Raw genomic sequence first — 17,829 nt, forward strand, 5'->3', positions numbered from 1 at the left:
TTTTCCCTCGCCTTTTGTAATAACTTTATATCTTTGATATCCATTCCATATCTTTATCTTCTAATAATTTATTTCTTTAAATTTCCAACACATACTTTTTCCTCCTTTGTCAATACCATATTACTACTGAGATATTGGAGACCGTTTTCCGCAAGACGCCATTTTTCTCCATCTCCTAGCTTCGTTATTACCTCGTTCATAAATATTCTTATCCAGCTTTTATAGGCACTAAAAAATTTCGTTTTATTTGCTTCATCTTTTAAGTTGTTAATTTCCTGTTCTAGTTCATTTATTTTCCTCCCTAACTCATCTTTACAGTTAGAGAGTCTGTCCACCATTTCATAAGTATTTTTCAGCATATTCTTTAGTTTTCCTAAGTTACTTAAACATTCATTCATATTTCCGTCAATAATATGTCCTTCAATATCTCCCATAAGGTCCGAAGTTTCGTTTTTTAAGACTTCAATCCTCTTCTTCAATACATTTTGTATTTAGTTTGTTCTGATGAAATTTTAAATTTAGAGTTTACAGTGACAGGAAATTATCTTTAGTTTGTTTATACAATAAAAGAAGGAAGATTATATATATACTTTTTGAATACATCGTGACATAGACTCTTTTAAACTTTTGGTGACTTGTAGTGACGTAATACAGCAAATAATATAGATACTTATAGTAAAAAAAGCAATTTATCAATACACAAAAAACAATGTTTAATATGGTTTTATGTGGTGATCAACATCATCGCCAAAACACATACAAAAACTTTTTTTAATTTTTCATACAAACGATATCATTTTATTTTGGTTTATTTATACCTTGCCGGTGTTTATGAATTTAATCCTAATTGTGTATACATGTGTAATGTACCCAGTCCTTTTATCATGTCCTGCAACAGACATGCTTGTGTCACTCACCAGAAACACTTAGAAAAATATAATTTCGTTCGGAAACCACAGGTGGACGATAATGCTCCAACATCTTCAAAATCCTTACATGCGACCATCTTGTACAATTCATGGCACAAAAAAAAAAGAAAAACATATATTTTCCCAATGATTGGGTATTTCTTATTCTGTTAAGTACCAAGCAAATGGACACTGAAACGTGTTTTCTAAAGGAAACCGTTATATGCATGTATCGAAAATGTTTTGAGAATTTTCAACCTTTACCAGCAAGTCTAAAGACATAAGAACATTTTTATGATTATGAATCTGGTTATAAAAGGTTTAAATATTGTGTAACTAAATTAATGAAGTTTAATATTTACTTATTTTAATTGTAGTGAAACCTCAGTGATTAATAAATACTATTGCATTAAATATAACGTTAGAGATAATGAGTCGCGCAGACACGCAGTAGTACAAACGCAAACGCATGATCGGAATCTCCTAAAACTGTCCAATGTAATTTTGAATTTGTCATCTGTTTCTAATCATTTTTTCACCGTTGAAATATGGTAAGTTTAAATTTATTAATTGTGTATTTGAGTTATATAACAGAATATCTTAAAAATAAGATTTTGAGAGAAAATCCACCATATGTTAATTACCTAATCACGTGATCCTACGTTGAAAAAGTTAAATATTTATACTCGCAAAAATTTCAATACAACATTTTAACATTTTAATTACTCTTTGCATGAATAATTATTAAATTTGTAATTGATTATACCTTTATAAATATAATAGTATGAAATATAAACTGACGTTTAATCAAAGATAAAAATAATTCATTTTACAAAAAAATATAGCTCACGTAATAATATAATATACTAAAACTTTCACAATTTACAATATAATCATAATTTAGAAATTATTTCTTAATTATCTGAAATACTTCATAATCTTCCATAGAAAATTTCTTTTCATAATCATCTTGTTGATAAGAAATTGTCTCATAATCTATAAATTCATTAGAAGAAGACATAACAATATCACCACCAAATTGTGGACCATGTTCATATTTATAAAATATTGCATAATTTTTATCTTTTACTTTACTAATAATTACATCTTTAATATGCTTATTTTTAAAAGAAAAAATAAAGCTATCTTCAGTTTTACCATAACTATTGGTAGATTCCCATTTTAAAGGATTATATCCACCAAGTATTTCTTCGGTTCCTTCTATTTTAATGAAAGTAACAGTGTTATGTTTACCATCACATAATTCATGAAATTTTTTAGGAGTAAATCCATCTCGACTTCCTCTTAATAATAATTTGAATTCGTATGGTAAATATAATTCTCTTAAATGATCATATTTACTATTATTAATAATAACTGTTTTATCAATCCATTTTGAAACCATTGAAACTATATCTAAATTGACAATTTTTGAATCAATAATTTTTTCATTTTTAATATTTCTAGGAGGTGAAATGTTATTGGCTGGTTCACTATCAGGATCCATATGAGAATTTACTATATCTTCATAGAGCTGATCATTTAAAAGTTTTTTATAGGGACGAACTTTTTTCAAGAATTCTTTAGATGATAAACTAAAAAATCTAATTGAAGGTAAAATATGTTGTAGAGTATTTTTCATTTTTTTGAAATCATCATCTGACCAAATACTAGGATCTGGAATGAGAGTTGGATTTTGTGCAAGTCCCCATTTTAAGACATGTTCCCATACCTCAATTTCTTTCATTTGTAAATCATCCATTTTAATAAGTGAAATTAAAGATTTTTCAGAAAGTAAAGTGAAATCAAAAGACTTGAATATTTTTTCAGGTGATTGAGCCATAAAATTTATACAAAATTCTTGTAGTTCTAATAAATTATTAGATTGTAAAATAATTTTTTGAGTTAATCCGAAATTTTGTTCTATCAATTCGGTTTTATTATTAATTAAATATTTTTGTAAATAATCAACCAGTTCTTGAAGATGAAGGCTATCTGCAGCGACCAAAACATTAAGAAAGTCTTTTGAAGTATTATGCATATTTAACGAAAGTATACCACCATAAATATAACTGTATTAAAAATATAATATTAGAAATTGTATATGATTTATTTTAGGGTATATTGGCATTTTATAACTTACTCTAAAATTATTTGAAATATTTCTGGTGAAATTTTTGGTAATTTTATGTGAGCTAATATATTATCATTGTTCTTTTTGTTGGAAGCTAAAATTCGTCGTAAATATGGAGAACGGTAGCACAAAATATTCTTATGAGCACGAAATATTTTTACGTTAGGATCTTCACCAACTTCAATTATAATATCATAATATTCATCATCTTTCAATAATTCAATGTAGTTTTGGCTCAATTTCGTAAAAAATTGAACAGCCATTTTATTCCCAATTTATATAAAATACGGAAAAAAGAGAATGTTTATGATAATTTCGTAAAAATGGGAAAATTAAATAGTAAATGATCTGCTATTGCCCAATCCTATTTTTTATATAGAATTTAGTCATCATGACATAATTGACATATGCTTATTCCAGAATATGCATATGTAAGCATAAGCATACAGCTGAAAATATTATTAAAGAAATTAAAATTTAATCAACTTAGGTTAATTTAATTTGTTATATTTTGACTATATTTAATTATACATATCATAGTTAGATTTAAATATTTATAAAATCTAAATCATTATAAATATAAGTATAAATCCCCGAAAATAAATCAATTTTTCTTAATTACTTATCTACTATAATTAGAAATGTACTTTATAGTGACATTTTTCCACTGAAAGAGCGAAATTCTTAGATATGCTGCTCCTGTGAAAATAAATACACATCTTTGTTGGAATAATCTTACACGAAGATAAGTAAACGTATATACTGTAATTCTCTATTAATAATATATTTTTGTCACTATGCAGCCAATTATGATCATGTCATTTTTAATATACTGATATTTTTTAGATAAATTATTATTGCCATAAATATCTTTAATATTTTTGACGCATTACGCCATTTAGTTTAATTTATAGTAAATACCCATTGTTTACCCTGTAAAAATGCGGATCCGTGTTTTATATTTCCTTGTTTTTTTCCGTGAATGTATCATTTTCATGGAATTTATAGTCTTAAATCATAAAAAATTTCATCTCTCTAACACGAATATCTATCATTTCACAGAGTTTTTACGAAAGCCACGGAGAAATAATGAAAATACTCGGATAAAAATTTTTTATAGGGTACTATGCTAATAAATAATATTGCAGTTATTTATTATTTTTTATATGGAATACGATCTTGGACGTCTTTGCAATAATAACACAGTTATTGGTATGGTGGTTAAAATATCATCCGAACTGCGGTGATGTACCCAACAACTATATTAATTTGGTAAGTACGGTAAAAAAAATCTGCAGGCTGGCGTATATTATGTGCATAATTTTGACCATATTTGAATATTCTCATTCTTTCCCGTATTTTAAAATAAAAAAAAAATGTCGGTTCAATTTCTTTCGAAATTAAGTCAGAATTACATTGAATTATTGAATGATGATGAATATTATGATGTAACAATTGAAGTTGGTGATGATCCTAACGTAAGAATATTTCGAGCTCATAAGAATATTTTGTGTTATCGTTCTTCATATTTACGTCGAATATTAGCTTCCAACAACAGGAACAATAATAATAATTTAGTTCATATCAGATTACCAAATATATCACCGGAAAATTTTCAAATTATTTTAGAGTAAGTTATGAAGTTAATTTAATATACAGTAGCTTAGAATAATATATTATTTCCATATTTATTAAATTTTTGTAATATAGGTATATTTATGGCGGTATTCTTTCATTAAATGTGGATGACACTGACTTTCTTAAAATTTTGGCCGCCGCAGATAAGCTTAATCTTCAAGAACTAGTTGATTATTTACAAAAATATTTGATTGAAAATGAATCTGAATGGATAGTACAAAATTTTGGATTTACTAAACAAATTATCTCAAATTCCAATAATTTAGAATTTTGTACGAATTTAATGGCTCAATTTCCCGAAAAAATACTTTTATCATTTAACTTTACCTCACTTTCTGAAAGATCTTTAATCTCACTTATTAAAAAGGATGATTTACAAATGAAAGAGGCTGAAATATGGGAACATGTATTAAAATGGGGTCTTGCACAAAATCCAACTCTCATTCTAGATCCTGAAACTTGGTCAGATGATGATTTCGAGACAATGAAAAATACTTTACAAAACTGTTTGCCTTTAATTAGATTTTTTAGTTTATCATCTAGAGAGTTCTCACAAAAAGTTCGGCCGTACCAAAAAGTCTTGAAACGAGAACTTTATGAAAATTTAGTAGACTCTTTTATGGATCCTGATAGTAAACCAAATGAAAATGTTTTACTTCCTAGAAATATTAAAATTGAGAAAATTATTGATTCAAAAATTGTTACTAGTTTTGGTATTGTTAAAACTATTTCCAGACAAATTGATAAGATGGATGTCAGAAATAATTTTGCACATTTGAAAGAATCATATAAATTTAAATTATTACTAAGAGGAAGTCGGGATGGATTTACAGCTAAAAAATTTCATGAATTATGTGATAATAAACCTAATACTGTTACTTTTATTAAAATAGAAGGAACAGAGGAGTTTGTTGGTGGATACAATCCTATAATATGGAAATCTTCTGGTACTTGGGGTGAAACTAAAGACAGTTTTATTTTTTCTTTTAAAAATAACGATGTTAATAATTCAATCATTAGTAATGTACAAGATAAAAATCATGCAGTAGTTTATAGTCCTAGATTTGGACCACAATTTGGCCGTGATATTTTTATATATTCCTCCAATGAATCTACTGATTATAATACATTTCACTATATGAAAAATCATTATGAAAAAAAGATAAGAGATACTGAAACTAGATTTTCTATAGAAGATTATGAAGTATTTCAAATCATAAGGGGATAGTTTAAAATTTTAAGCAAATAATTTTTTATTTTATCTTTTCTTATATATCTAACTGGAATAAATAAAATCTTATACTTAGTTTAAATGAAAACAAACGTGATTAAAATCGTTTAAGAATGATACATCTTAGGGATTATTAGCGATCACTATCGGAAAGTAGTAACAGAACAAATTAATTATAATCGATATAAAGCCATTAGTAACTAAATGTTTATAAATAAAAATAACAGGGTTTTATTAAGAAATTAGAAATGGCTAGAGGATTTTATTTTCAAACAAAAGAATACTGCTAACTTGGCGCTCTGTAATATTTGTGCTATCTATCATATTATTATTGTTAACTATAAAAGCCACACAAAAAATCTACCTATGTCCGCCCTTTATAATATAACTTTCGATTCTTTCAATAAATTTCTGAATTTTTCTGAATGGTTAAATTGTCCATAGTACAATTATCAATCGGTCAATATGTTGACAGTCACCAATAGTTAATCTTCTGATATTTAATTCCTCTATTACTAATAACTGAAATACTAACTAAAAGTAAATTTGATAAATAAATAAATAACTTATAACTTACGATCTATTAAATATACTATTTTAATGTTACGAAATTTTTATATAGAATTTTATTAACATTTAATTTTTGATTTTTATGTCATTATTACGTGATTTCGAATTATTTGTTCAGTTAAATTCGCTAGAATCTCTTATACGGAAATGGACATTGAACTTTAAACATTAACGGTCTATTGAATATTTTTGAATAATTTGGATGAACAAAAATTTTTAAGAGTAGTGAGGGTTGATCCGGATCTTTTTTGGATATCCAAATTTTGCCGGTTTAAAAACCGTGCTTGATGCTATTATCTTGATGTTCTTATCCATCTATGCTTTATATTTTTGTCCGTCTGTGCTTGATGTTTTTGTCAATCACGTTTTTAAGTTCAGCGTAGTTTTAAAAATTTTTTTTTTTTAAATTTTACACGAAGAATTTTTTTTTGTTGACTTTTTTTTTTTATAAAACAATTTTTGTAGAGAATTTTTATTTTTAATACAGGCAAAGGCTTTTTTTTGATAGAAATTCTTTGGGAATTTTTTTAATGAAAAGGATTTTTTTTTGATAAAAATTTCGTTAGAGATTTTTTTTTATTGATAGGAACATTTTTGAGTTTTTTTGATAGAGAATTCATAGAAAATTCTATGGAGAATTTTTAATAGGGAAGATTTTTTTTTAATAGATACTTGTTAAAAAATTTTCTAGATTTTTTTTAATAGAGAATTTCGTTAAGAATTTTTTTTTAATAGGAGTGAGTTTTCCTTGATAAAGAATTTCTTTTGGGAATTTTTTTAGTAGGTGAAAGTATTTTTGACGGAAAATTTTATTAGAGAATTTTTTTTAATAGAGGGATTGTTTTTGATAGAGAATTTCATTAAAGAATTTTTCTTTAATAGGAAGATAAAGATAAATGATTTCACTGAGAATTTTTTAATGGTAAGATTTTTTTTTTTTTTGATAAATCATTTCGTTAGTAAATTTTTTTAACAGGGAGATTTTTTTTTTAGAGAATTTCCGTAAAGAATTTTTTTTCAATAGGAGGGGAGTTTTTTTGATTGAGAATTTCAATAGAGAATTGTTGGTTGAAAAGTTTTTTTTGATGGAGAATTTTGTTTAGAAGTCTTAATAGAAAATTTTATTGAAAATAGTTTTTTTAATAAGGGTATCGAGAATTTTGGCTTGAAATTTTTTTTTCTTAATAAAAAATTTCATTAGAGATCTTTTTTTTATAAAAAATTGATTGAAAATTTATTGGAAAATTTTTTATTAAATTTTACAATTTTAATAAATTTCTATATATATATATATATTTTATGAATATTATAAAAATAAATAGTTTGCTAGCGGTATATAAAAATTTGCTTAATTTACTATGCTATTTAGGATTCCTTGAAGTTACAACTATTAAGTTCTGATAAAGTATAGCCGTAAAGGCGTGAAAACTATATAGAGATAATCATGTTGCGGATTACTTATACAGTATTGTAATATTACATAATACTATGATCAAATTTTCTTAAAAAAAGAAGTTTCGCAAATAAAAGAAAGTATTTTAATTTATAAAAATTAAAATATTACAACTATGTTTTTATAAAATTTAAGAATCAGGCCGCCATTTTTTAATTGCCTTAAGGGCTTTTTTTAATGGAGGCTTATATATCATGATGTCATTAGGAATCGGTTCTCGTAGTTTCATCTCGGCTTCTTTCAGACTTTGATTATTCTTATGAAACATACTGTTACTTCTTTCCCTCGCCTCTTGTAATACCTTTATATCTTTGATATCCATTCCGATGTCTTTATCTTCTAATAATTTTTTTAAATTTTCAACACATACTTTTTCCTCCTTTGTCAATACCATATTATTACTGAGATATTGGAGACCGTTTTCCGCAAGACGCCATTTTTCTCCACCTCCTAGCTTCGTTATTACCTCGTTCATAAATGTTCTTATCCAGATTCTATAGACACTAAAAAATTTCGTTTTATTTACTTCATCTTTTAAGTTGTTAATTTCCTGTTCTAGTTCATTTACTTTCCTCTCCAACTCATCTATACAGTTGGAGAGTCTGTCCACCATTTCATAAGTGTTTTCCAGCGTATCCTTTAGTTTTCCTAAGTTACTTAAACATTCATTACTATTTCCGTCAATAATATGTCCTTCAATATCTTCCATAAGGTCAGAAGTTTCGTTTTTTAAGACTTCAATCCTCTTCTTCAATACATTTTGTATTTGGTTAGTACTTGGAGCATTCATGATTATGGAATGGTGTCGCGTTATATGTCGAGGGTATGTCCGAGGAAATTTTTAGAGTTTACAGTGACAGGAAATTATCTTTAAGTTTGTTTATAAAATAAAAGAAGGAAGATCATATATATATACTTTCTGAATACATCGTGACATAGATTCTTTTAAACTTTTGGTGACTTGTAGAGACGTAATACAGCAAATAATATAGAAAAAAAGTAATTTATCAATACACGAAAAAAATGATTCATTAGATTTTTGATTCTCCGACAGGATATTTATTAAAAAAGGTGAATTAATGTTACGTAATTTTAGGTCACACGAGTGACCACATTTGACTAATCAGAATGACTTTTTCAAATGTGATGGGTGCTGCGGCTGCGCCATCAATTTGACACATTTCAGATTTGTAATAAAAAACGTAGTGTGTTTTATTAAGAAATGGTTTATTTTTAAACAAAAGAATACTGTTAACTCGGCTTTCTGTAATAATATTATTGTTAACTACAAAATCCACACAAAAACTCTACCTATGTCCGCCCTTTATAATATTCAACTTTCGACGATTTTCTGAATTTTCCGAATGGTCAATGAGAAAAAATATATTGTTTATTTATACTTCATAGTCTTGGTATGATGATCATAATTTTCAACACATTAGAGTCTTTTAGACTGATTTTTCTTAAGTCTTGATCATAATGGCTGCTTTTAAATATAAAATTTGAGTTTGCACAGCATCATGATAAAGGGCAGCTCAATGGATTGTGTGGATTAAAGAGTAATGATACATTAAAAAATAGTAATGATTGGTGATAATAAATAAAGTGGTCTGACTTTTTACCAGGGATTTTCTATATTATATAGATACCTATTAGAATTTCACTATTGATTCAAAGTTGTATTTTTTTCGGCTTTATCTTTATTCTCATAATTTTTATTTTTTATTTTTATTAAACAGTAATAGTTAGCATATAGTTAGCATATACACAAATTTATAAACAAAACAAAATTGTAAAAGTAAATAAACAAATAAACTAAGCTAAAAGAAGAGAAAATCTACTTCGATGGTGAAGTAGTTAAAAGTGAAACTATTTAAAACATAACCAACTACATTTTAAAATCCATAACTAACTCACTACTTCCCATACACTAGCTAATGCTTGGTAAGTTGAAGCCCACCTGCAGAAGAAAGTAATTCAACCCTATAAAATTATACAAGCTAAAAACTAAAATCTACATTGGCACTATGAAGCAAATTAGTATAAAATTCAATAATATTTTTACCAAAGTATATATAATTATGAATAATATCTAATGCATCATATTGATGATCATTATTATTTGTTCTATTAATATTATTACTAGGTAAAGGAACAAACATTTTTAAATTGCAATTTTTTTGTTTTTGTAATACCCAAAGATCAATCAAAGTCTTTCACCTAGGAAGCTAAACATTTTGCAAATATTTCTTCAAAAATAAACTGTCCCATTTGCACTAAAACACTAGTAGCATTATTTTTTTGTAGTCTGAGTTTACAAGCTGAGAAAGAGATAGTGGAATAATGCCTTTGATTAAGTCAATAAATGTAAAGAAATTAGGATTATATGCTATTTCCATATATTAAGATTAATTAAAGTAAATATTTTTTAAAAATTTGCAAATTGTTTAAAATTAAAATCATCATCTTGTTATTCAAAATAGTTGATATATGTTTCTAATAAATTAACAGCCCTATGAAAAAAAAAATTCTTTAAAATATACTTAAAATGTACTTATATATTTTAAAATATATCTAAAATGTACTTAAAATTTTTAAATGTACTTAAAATATACTTAAAATTGCAATTTTAAGTATATTTAAAGTATGAAATTTTATACTTAAATTATATTTAAAATTTACTTAATTGCAATTTAAATATAATTTAAGTATAATTTAAGTACAAAATTTTACACTTTAAATATACTTAAAATTGCAATTTTAAGTATATTTTAAGTATATTTTAAAATGTTAAGTATATTTTAGATATATTTTAAAAATATATAAGTATATTTTAAGTACATTTTAAAGAAATTTTTTTTTATAGGGCAGCTTTTTACTGATATTAAAGGTATTACATAATCATCATTATCAGAATTAAAATCTTGAATATTGTCATTATATTCCAGAAGCCATGTCAACAAATGATTAATAGTTCTATCTCTTACTATATCTTTAATAATGTCATGATGTTCATCACATGACCACATGTGATTAAAGTTTTGTCATCCAATCCACAAAGTCATTTCTAAATTTCAAGAAATGATTTTTTCATTTAGATTGATAAATGGATCTTTGGCGCTTTAACTTTTGAGGATGAAACTGAAGTTTCATTTTTCTGTATATCACAATTAAGACATTGAAAAGTAGAAGTCCAATCAACTTCCAAATGTCTATACTTTAAATTTTTATTTAAATTAAGAATTTTTCCATGCCTTTAAAATTACTAACTGTTTTGATAAATGATCTTAATCAGTTTTCTGTAAGAATACCATTCCATTTAGAAAGAATTTTATTACACTTGCATTATGCTTAAAGATAATATATCAATTTCTAATTTATCCACATAATTGTTACCATATCATCACCATGTGCAACAACTTTAAACAATTCTACATGTAGATTCAATTGTAATATATCAATCTATTACACCTTGATTTTTATCCTTACATAAAATATTCCATAGAAAATTATTATTAGTTTTGAAATATTCTTGTGATGTTTAAATAAATCTTGATTTCTTCAATTTGTCAAACTGTGTAATCTTTATTCTTATAATTAATATTAAAAGTATATTTTTTAATGTGATTTTTCCATTTCAGTGATAAATTTATAACATTGTCCTCTTTTCTGGTTCCTTATAATCTTCTTCAGTGCTTTGTCTTTCAGGATTCTAAATTGCGTTAACAATAACAAATAAAAAAGTGCTTTTGTACTAATATGTTCTTTATCATCTATACCAAATTTATTTATTTAAAATAAAAACATGCTTATTTACTACACTTCCAACTAATATTCAGACAAAATTCCTTTGTAAAAGTTACTTTTTCCATATCTAAATCTAGGAAAATACATTAATATAATCTATTGTTGCATATTTTATAATAAATCAGGATCTGATGAATTTATTTTTGCTATAATATGATTTTCTTAGGTATTTCTACTACCTTTGCATTTTCTAAGTATTTAATAAGATAATCACTGAAAAGCTTTCTACATCATCTAATGGATTTTTATTTTTCCTGGCAATTGGCATAAAAAAATAACTTATTAACTTCATCCTCATTGCTGATGGTCCAGATATTTTTGTTTGTTGAAATATTTATTTTTTTTTGTTTACATCTTGCTCTATAATTATATAAAGATATACTTGAAGTAGTAGAACTTTTATCAGTTAAACTTTTATTAGTAAACAGTTGAAGTAATAGTTGTAAGTAGTAATAAAGCACTTTATTGACTTATATTCCATTTTAATTGATCATACTGTTCTCTTAAAGTAGACTAAATTTTTTTTTAGATTCTATCAGATATAAAATCAAGATTTTATATCATGGGTCCAATAATGCACCCACTCGATTGTGTTGATGATAAAGAAAAACAGAAAATCTTCATTATGAAACAACAGGCTTGATGAGATTGCAGTACAATTAGTTGTTTTTACATGTAGGTTCAAATGAATAATTTGAAACTTGAAAACAATCCACAAAATTATTATCCCCTCATCACTATACTTTTCCACTATAATATCATGTTCACTTGTCCATGCACTATCCGGCTTTAACTCTTAAATTTAATTGGAAGTTTTTTTTGGTATTTACAATTTTTTGCTTCCTCCTCAACAACTTTCACAACTTCCGTATCAACATCCTCAACATCATTAAAGTTCACATAATCATCAATGTTAACGTTAAAGCTATCCTCCTTTGCAAAAATATCATCATATTCGTTTATCCCCAAGTAGGAGTTACAAAAAGTTTAGTTGCATTCTCATCTTCGACATTATCATTATCGTTATCTTTTGCGACTTTGACATTTTCGCTTTCAAAAAGAAAATTTTGTTAAAAAATTTTTTTTGATGCATAGTCATTTTTTTTTTTTTAAAAAAAAAATAAGGTTTAAATTGTGGAAAGACAATATTTATAATTGTTTCAGAGATATGGTTAAATTAAATAATGATCTGCTATTGTAAATTACGCCAATCAATAAAGAAATTTAATTTTGATTTTGGAGTTATTGAATAAAATAAATAGCAATGAAAATTTAATATAAAACTCATTTTATTTCTAATAACACAAAATTCTGATTACTTTTGTCGCATAAGCATAAGTATAGTAAGAACAAGCAACCTTTTTGATGTAACCGAGGCAGAAAGTTGCCAATTTTTTGACCGTACGAATTATGTAGGTATGAGCATAAATATATTAAGAATAGCGCATAAGCGTACAATATATAATCACACAAAATGTTACAAATCAAATTCAGCAATAAAACTTAAAAATAAAAAAATATGTATGCATTTATGAGAAGGTTTAAATTTGATTGGTTTAATTTTGGTTTACATTACAAAAACTTTTAAAATTAAAACCAAGTAATAACCAAATTGAAAATTATCGGGAAACTTCAAATATTTGAACATGATTTAGTTTCATACAGTCTCGAAAGTCGTCTATGAAAAATATTAAGGTGAATCAAATTAGTTATAAAAATATATTATTGAATTTGTGTTTTCATAAAAATTTAGTAAATTCTTCTTTTGAAATTGTAAAGCTTTAGTAAATAATTTTATATTGCCTTAAAAAAATACATATTTTTCACATGCAAACTAATAGAGAAGACATTTGACCAATTATTTGTATTGTAACCTATATACGGTATATAAGGAATCCTAGTATTATTTTCTCAAACAGATAACAAAAACAAAACAAGTATTCATTTGGTAACAAAACATATCTTTGATATTAATTGTGTAACGGTTTCTTTGGCAAAGATAAAAGCTTGCAAATTCAAAAAATGGCACCTTCAAGAGAATCTGAAAATTACATTTATGAATCAAAGTTTATGAGTTGATTATGTAATTAGAATAAATACAGATACGCTATCAAAACAAATTACTTGTAATATAAAAACATTAATAAATAAAAATATTTCTTACCAAAAATTCATCATATGATGGCTAAAGTTCCACACAAGTTGGCTTGAATTTTGCCTAAAAATAAAAGAATAATTGTCTCATGCATTATACAACCACAAACTCATCCAACTAAACCTACCAAATATTTCATTCCAAGGGAAGGCCAAAATCAAAGTCTAAAAGCCATCCCTATAGGAAAAAAAATGAAAAAGAACGTTGGTTATGCTCACAATAAAAAACACAGCATACCCTCTGTAACCTGCCATTTCGCCGAATTCATCTAAGTTCAATTTTAAGCCCGAAGATGTTATTAAAGAAAGAAGAGCAAAGGAACGTCAGTTACGTTCCCACAGTAAAAAAATCACAACACTTCCTACCTTTTCGTCAAATTTAAGTTCCTAAGAGAAAAGGAACGTTAACAATGTACTAAAAAATCAATAAAAAAGAAAAAATTAAAGGTAAACCCATTACATTTTATTAATTCATGTGTAAAAGTGTAAGCCAGGTTATAAAAATATTTTTATATATCTTATTTTTTTAATAAAAATTTTTACCGTTTTACAGTATATAAAAAAAAAGATTATCAACCATTTCAGTTGATCTATTACATAGCAGTATTTTTATATTATAACCTTTGATTATCAATGAGAGAAATAGAGGTTACATATAAACGTAAGGGAACTATTGAAAATTTCATTGTATTTATATTTTTAGGAGATAATCATTCATTTATTTATATTTAAAATTGAACCCAATACTTCAGTAAACACAAAATAAAAAGATGAAATTATTTTTAAAAGATATTTAAATCCATTCAAAATGATCAAGAGAACTCCCACTCAAATTATGAACATAACTATTATCATATTTTGCAACTATTCCTTCTGCAATATACTTTTTAATTAAACCATCTAAACTTACACTTGTTATCACTGAAATTATTTGTAATAAAATAGGTGGTCTTTCTTTCCAATTATCAAAAAAGAATTTTAAGGACTCTAAATCAATTGTATAAGAAACATTTAACCAAAATTTAAATTTGAATAACCCAATTGGTGATGAATTCATTAATACTTTGAACAAATTATCCCAATTAGACAAAAAGTCTTCATTGTCAATAATTATAACTAATCCTTTTAAATGTTGGCATCTAATTAATAAATTTTCTAATTCAAAAATATCACCACTTCTAAACATTAATTTAAGATATTTAAGATTTGGACAATTCTGATATATAGCCTGGATAAGTTTTTTATTATCGAACTTATTATGAGCCACATAATCAATCTTGACTTCAGTAAGATATCCATTTGTATTATTAATTAATTCTGTTAAAGCTTTAATTGGAACACGACTAGCTTTTAAATTTTCTAATAAAGGTAAGGATAAATCTTCTAAACAATTCAATACTTTTTCATTAAAGTAATTGTCCAATTCCAAACTTTTTAGATTTACAAAAGATGAAAGAATTTTAGTGACAGGAGGTTTAGTTGTCCGAAAATGTTGAATAGTATTTGCATGTTTAACCAATGAATTTTCAAGAATTTCAAAATATAATTCACTATTTTTCTTATTAATTACCCTAAAACTGACTTTAATTACTTTTTTCTGACCTTCAATCAATTTGGCAATTTCAGTAGGATTACTTTTAGATTTTTCAATAATTAGATCCAATTCTTTAATAGATTGACAAACTTCTTTTAACCATAACAGATCATTCTTATTTATGGCAGTACTACAATTAAGAAATTCTAGTCCTGAAAAGAGATGTTGATTCCCAGGAAGAAGATGTAATTGACAATTATATGCTTGAGGTATATAAATGTGTGTAAACTTAATATTTCTATTAGTAAAAAGAGTGATTAATTCTTTTTTAATAATTGTTAAATGTTTTTTAAAAATATTATAAGCATTATCAATAATTTTAAAAATTACATTTAAATTTAAGTGTTTACAAAAACTAATGTAATCAAATAAAGGTTTTTGATCCAAAGTTGTAAAAAAATTAATTCCTTGATTCTTAAATTCGTTTTTTGATTCATTTGATAAGTGAGAAAAAATTACGTTTAATAATAATTTCTCATTTTCCGGTTTTAATTGATCCCAAGGATTTTTCCATAAAATTGGAATAATAATTTCACAAAATATTTTATTAGCTAAAAGGCATGAATAAAGTGACTTTTTATCATATTGTAATTCTTCAAATATCATATAAAAAACATCTCTATTTAATTTTGACATTTTTTTTTCAATTTTTTTTTTTATTAAAAAAAAAAAAAAGGAATATTTCTTTTAAAGTACGTAAAATGTATTTAAATATTACTTTATTTGTTTTGTGGCGTGTTGTACAATGGAATTGACTAAAATGGTAACGATTACGCAGCCAATCATCATGTGATTTAGTTTCGTCTCGTGATGAAAATCACGAATATACATACTTGAAAAATTAAATTTCCTTGTGATGTATTGTGACAGACGGATAATTATCATGAGAATATACATACATATATAAGTTTATTTATAGAATTAAAAGTAATAAAAATTATGCGATTCAGGTGATGCACGTCAGCTGTCACCTGACGCCCTCGACTTTGAAAATAACTTCTTCAGTTTTATATATTCGTAAATTTATCCATTCTAAATATTTTCTATTCCATTTCTTGCATTATATATTGTATTTTTTTATAAACTTCCGAAAATCAAAAATTCCGCTGGTCCATTCTTCAATCATTCCAAAATCCAAACGGTCACAATCTCTATCTAATTTGCTAAATTTAGTTCCATTTAGATTATTTTCGAAAATTTTAGCAAGATAAACGTATTTCTTTATTAATTTTAACGATATTCATATCTTCTGAACAACGTTACTAAAAAGGACTATTTAATCAATACTCCGTAAACCGAGCCACATGTTCACCGTGCAATGATCTGCATGAACTTTTATATGAAGTTTCCTATATCTACTGATTATAGTACACTTTGTTATAGAAAAAAAATTTATGAAAAAAAGATAAGAGAGATAAGAGATACTGAAGAACATTTGTCTATAGAAGATTATGAAATATTTCAAATTTTGAGATAAATGTAATAATGATGTTGCTAAGTTTTAAAAATTCTACATTTTTCATTTTATACATATATAGCAAAGATTTAACATTGAAATAAATTTTTTATTACAACCGCAGAACCGCTCATTTATTGATTTCATTGGCGAAATTGTCCCTTTATGTTAGAGGTGATTATTAAAATATTTTTGAAAGACATGTCAAATATGTCATTCAAAATTATAAAAATCTACATTTGCAAAACTTCACGTAAAATAGGAACAAAAAATCCATTACTAATTTATAAAATCGATAGTCCTAATTCAAACAAAAGAACGTTTAAATATTAAGTTTCGTGTGATAGTTTAATAAAAAAACAAATATGATACTCAATCTCTCGCCACCTTAATAATCTTGCCTTTTTATTAATTTATAGTAATTATATAATCTATCATAAATATTAATACTGATTACGCCTCAAATTATATAATATAAATTAATTGCGTCTTAAAATGATAGTATGCTTTTTAGTCTTTTTACGGTACTTACGGTACTGAAGTTTATATTAGTGGTGCAAACTTTTAATAGTAATGCGTCTCAAGTGACGTAACATCATGGACGTAACTTTATACAGTTTTGATGACGTAATTAAAAAAAATAACTAAATAATTAAAACAAATAAAAATATTAAATAAATTGGCATATTTTTTATTATTTATATTTAATTAAAAATAATAACAATTACTGCTTCTTTTAATTAACAGCATTATTTAACATTTTTCTATATGCAATTTTCTATTAATAGTAAATAAACGAAGGATATAAATTCAAAATGATAGCATGTAAACAATTTACTATTATCTAGTATTTAAAATATCATCAACTATGTCAATAGGATTAA

General features: G+C 25.3%; 5 protein-coding genes across 5 annotated transcripts; 1 reads left to right on the forward strand and 4 right to left on the reverse strand.

Moving 5' to 3' along the window:
- Positions 1-68: 68 nt before the first annotated feature.
- On the reverse strand, positions 69-434 carry OCT59_025352 (uncharacterized protein; the record flags this gene model as incomplete). The annotated part of the gene is made up of 1 exon (XM_066137931.1): positions 69-434. The coding sequence occupies one exon, from the start codon at positions 432-434 to the stop codon at positions 69-71; it is 366 nt and encodes a 121-aa protein (XP_065992040.1).
- Positions 435-1,815: 1,381 nt separating this feature from the next.
- Positions 1,816-3,305, reverse strand: OCT59_025353 (uncharacterized protein; the record flags this gene model as incomplete). Its single annotated transcript, XM_066137936.1, has 3 exons — positions 1,816-2,721; positions 2,881-2,980; positions 3,052-3,305. The coding sequence occupies 3 exons, from the start codon at positions 3,303-3,305 to the stop codon at positions 1,816-1,818; spliced, it is 1,260 nt and encodes a 419-aa protein (XP_065992041.1).
- A 1,077-nt stretch (positions 3,306-4,382) lies between these two features.
- On the forward strand, positions 4,383-6,147 carry OCT59_025354 (uncharacterized protein). The gene is made up of 2 exons (XM_066137947.1): positions 4,383-4,672; positions 4,753-6,147. Exons 1-2 carry the CDS (start codon positions 4,419-4,421, stop codon positions 5,906-5,908), a joined length of 1,410 nt encoding a protein of 469 aa, XP_065992042.1. The 5' UTR covers positions 4,383-4,418; the 3' UTR covers positions 5,909-6,147.
- A 1,917-nt stretch (positions 6,148-8,064) lies between these two features.
- OCT59_025355 (uncharacterized protein) lies at positions 8,065-8,724 on the reverse strand (the record flags this gene model as incomplete). The annotated part of the gene is made up of 1 exon (XM_025313140.2): positions 8,065-8,724. One exon carries the CDS (start codon positions 8,722-8,724, stop codon positions 8,065-8,067), a length of 660 nt encoding a protein of 219 aa, XP_025188211.2.
- Positions 8,725-14,382: 5,658 nt separating this feature from the next.
- Positions 14,383-16,125, reverse strand: OCT59_025356 (uncharacterized protein; the record flags this gene model as incomplete). The annotated part of the gene is made up of 1 exon (XM_025308461.2): positions 14,383-16,125. The coding sequence occupies one exon, from the start codon at positions 16,123-16,125 to the stop codon at positions 14,689-14,691; it is 1,437 nt and encodes a 478-aa protein (XP_025188210.1). The 3' UTR covers positions 14,383-14,688.
- Positions 16,126-17,829: the final 1,704 nt, after the last annotated feature.

Source organism: Rhizophagus irregularis, chromosome 5 (assembly GCF_026210795.1).
Source record: "Rhizophagus irregularis chromosome 5, complete sequence".
NCBI classification, from domain to species: Eukaryota; Fungi; Glomeromycota; class Glomeromycetes; order Glomerales; family Glomeraceae; genus Rhizophagus; species Rhizophagus irregularis.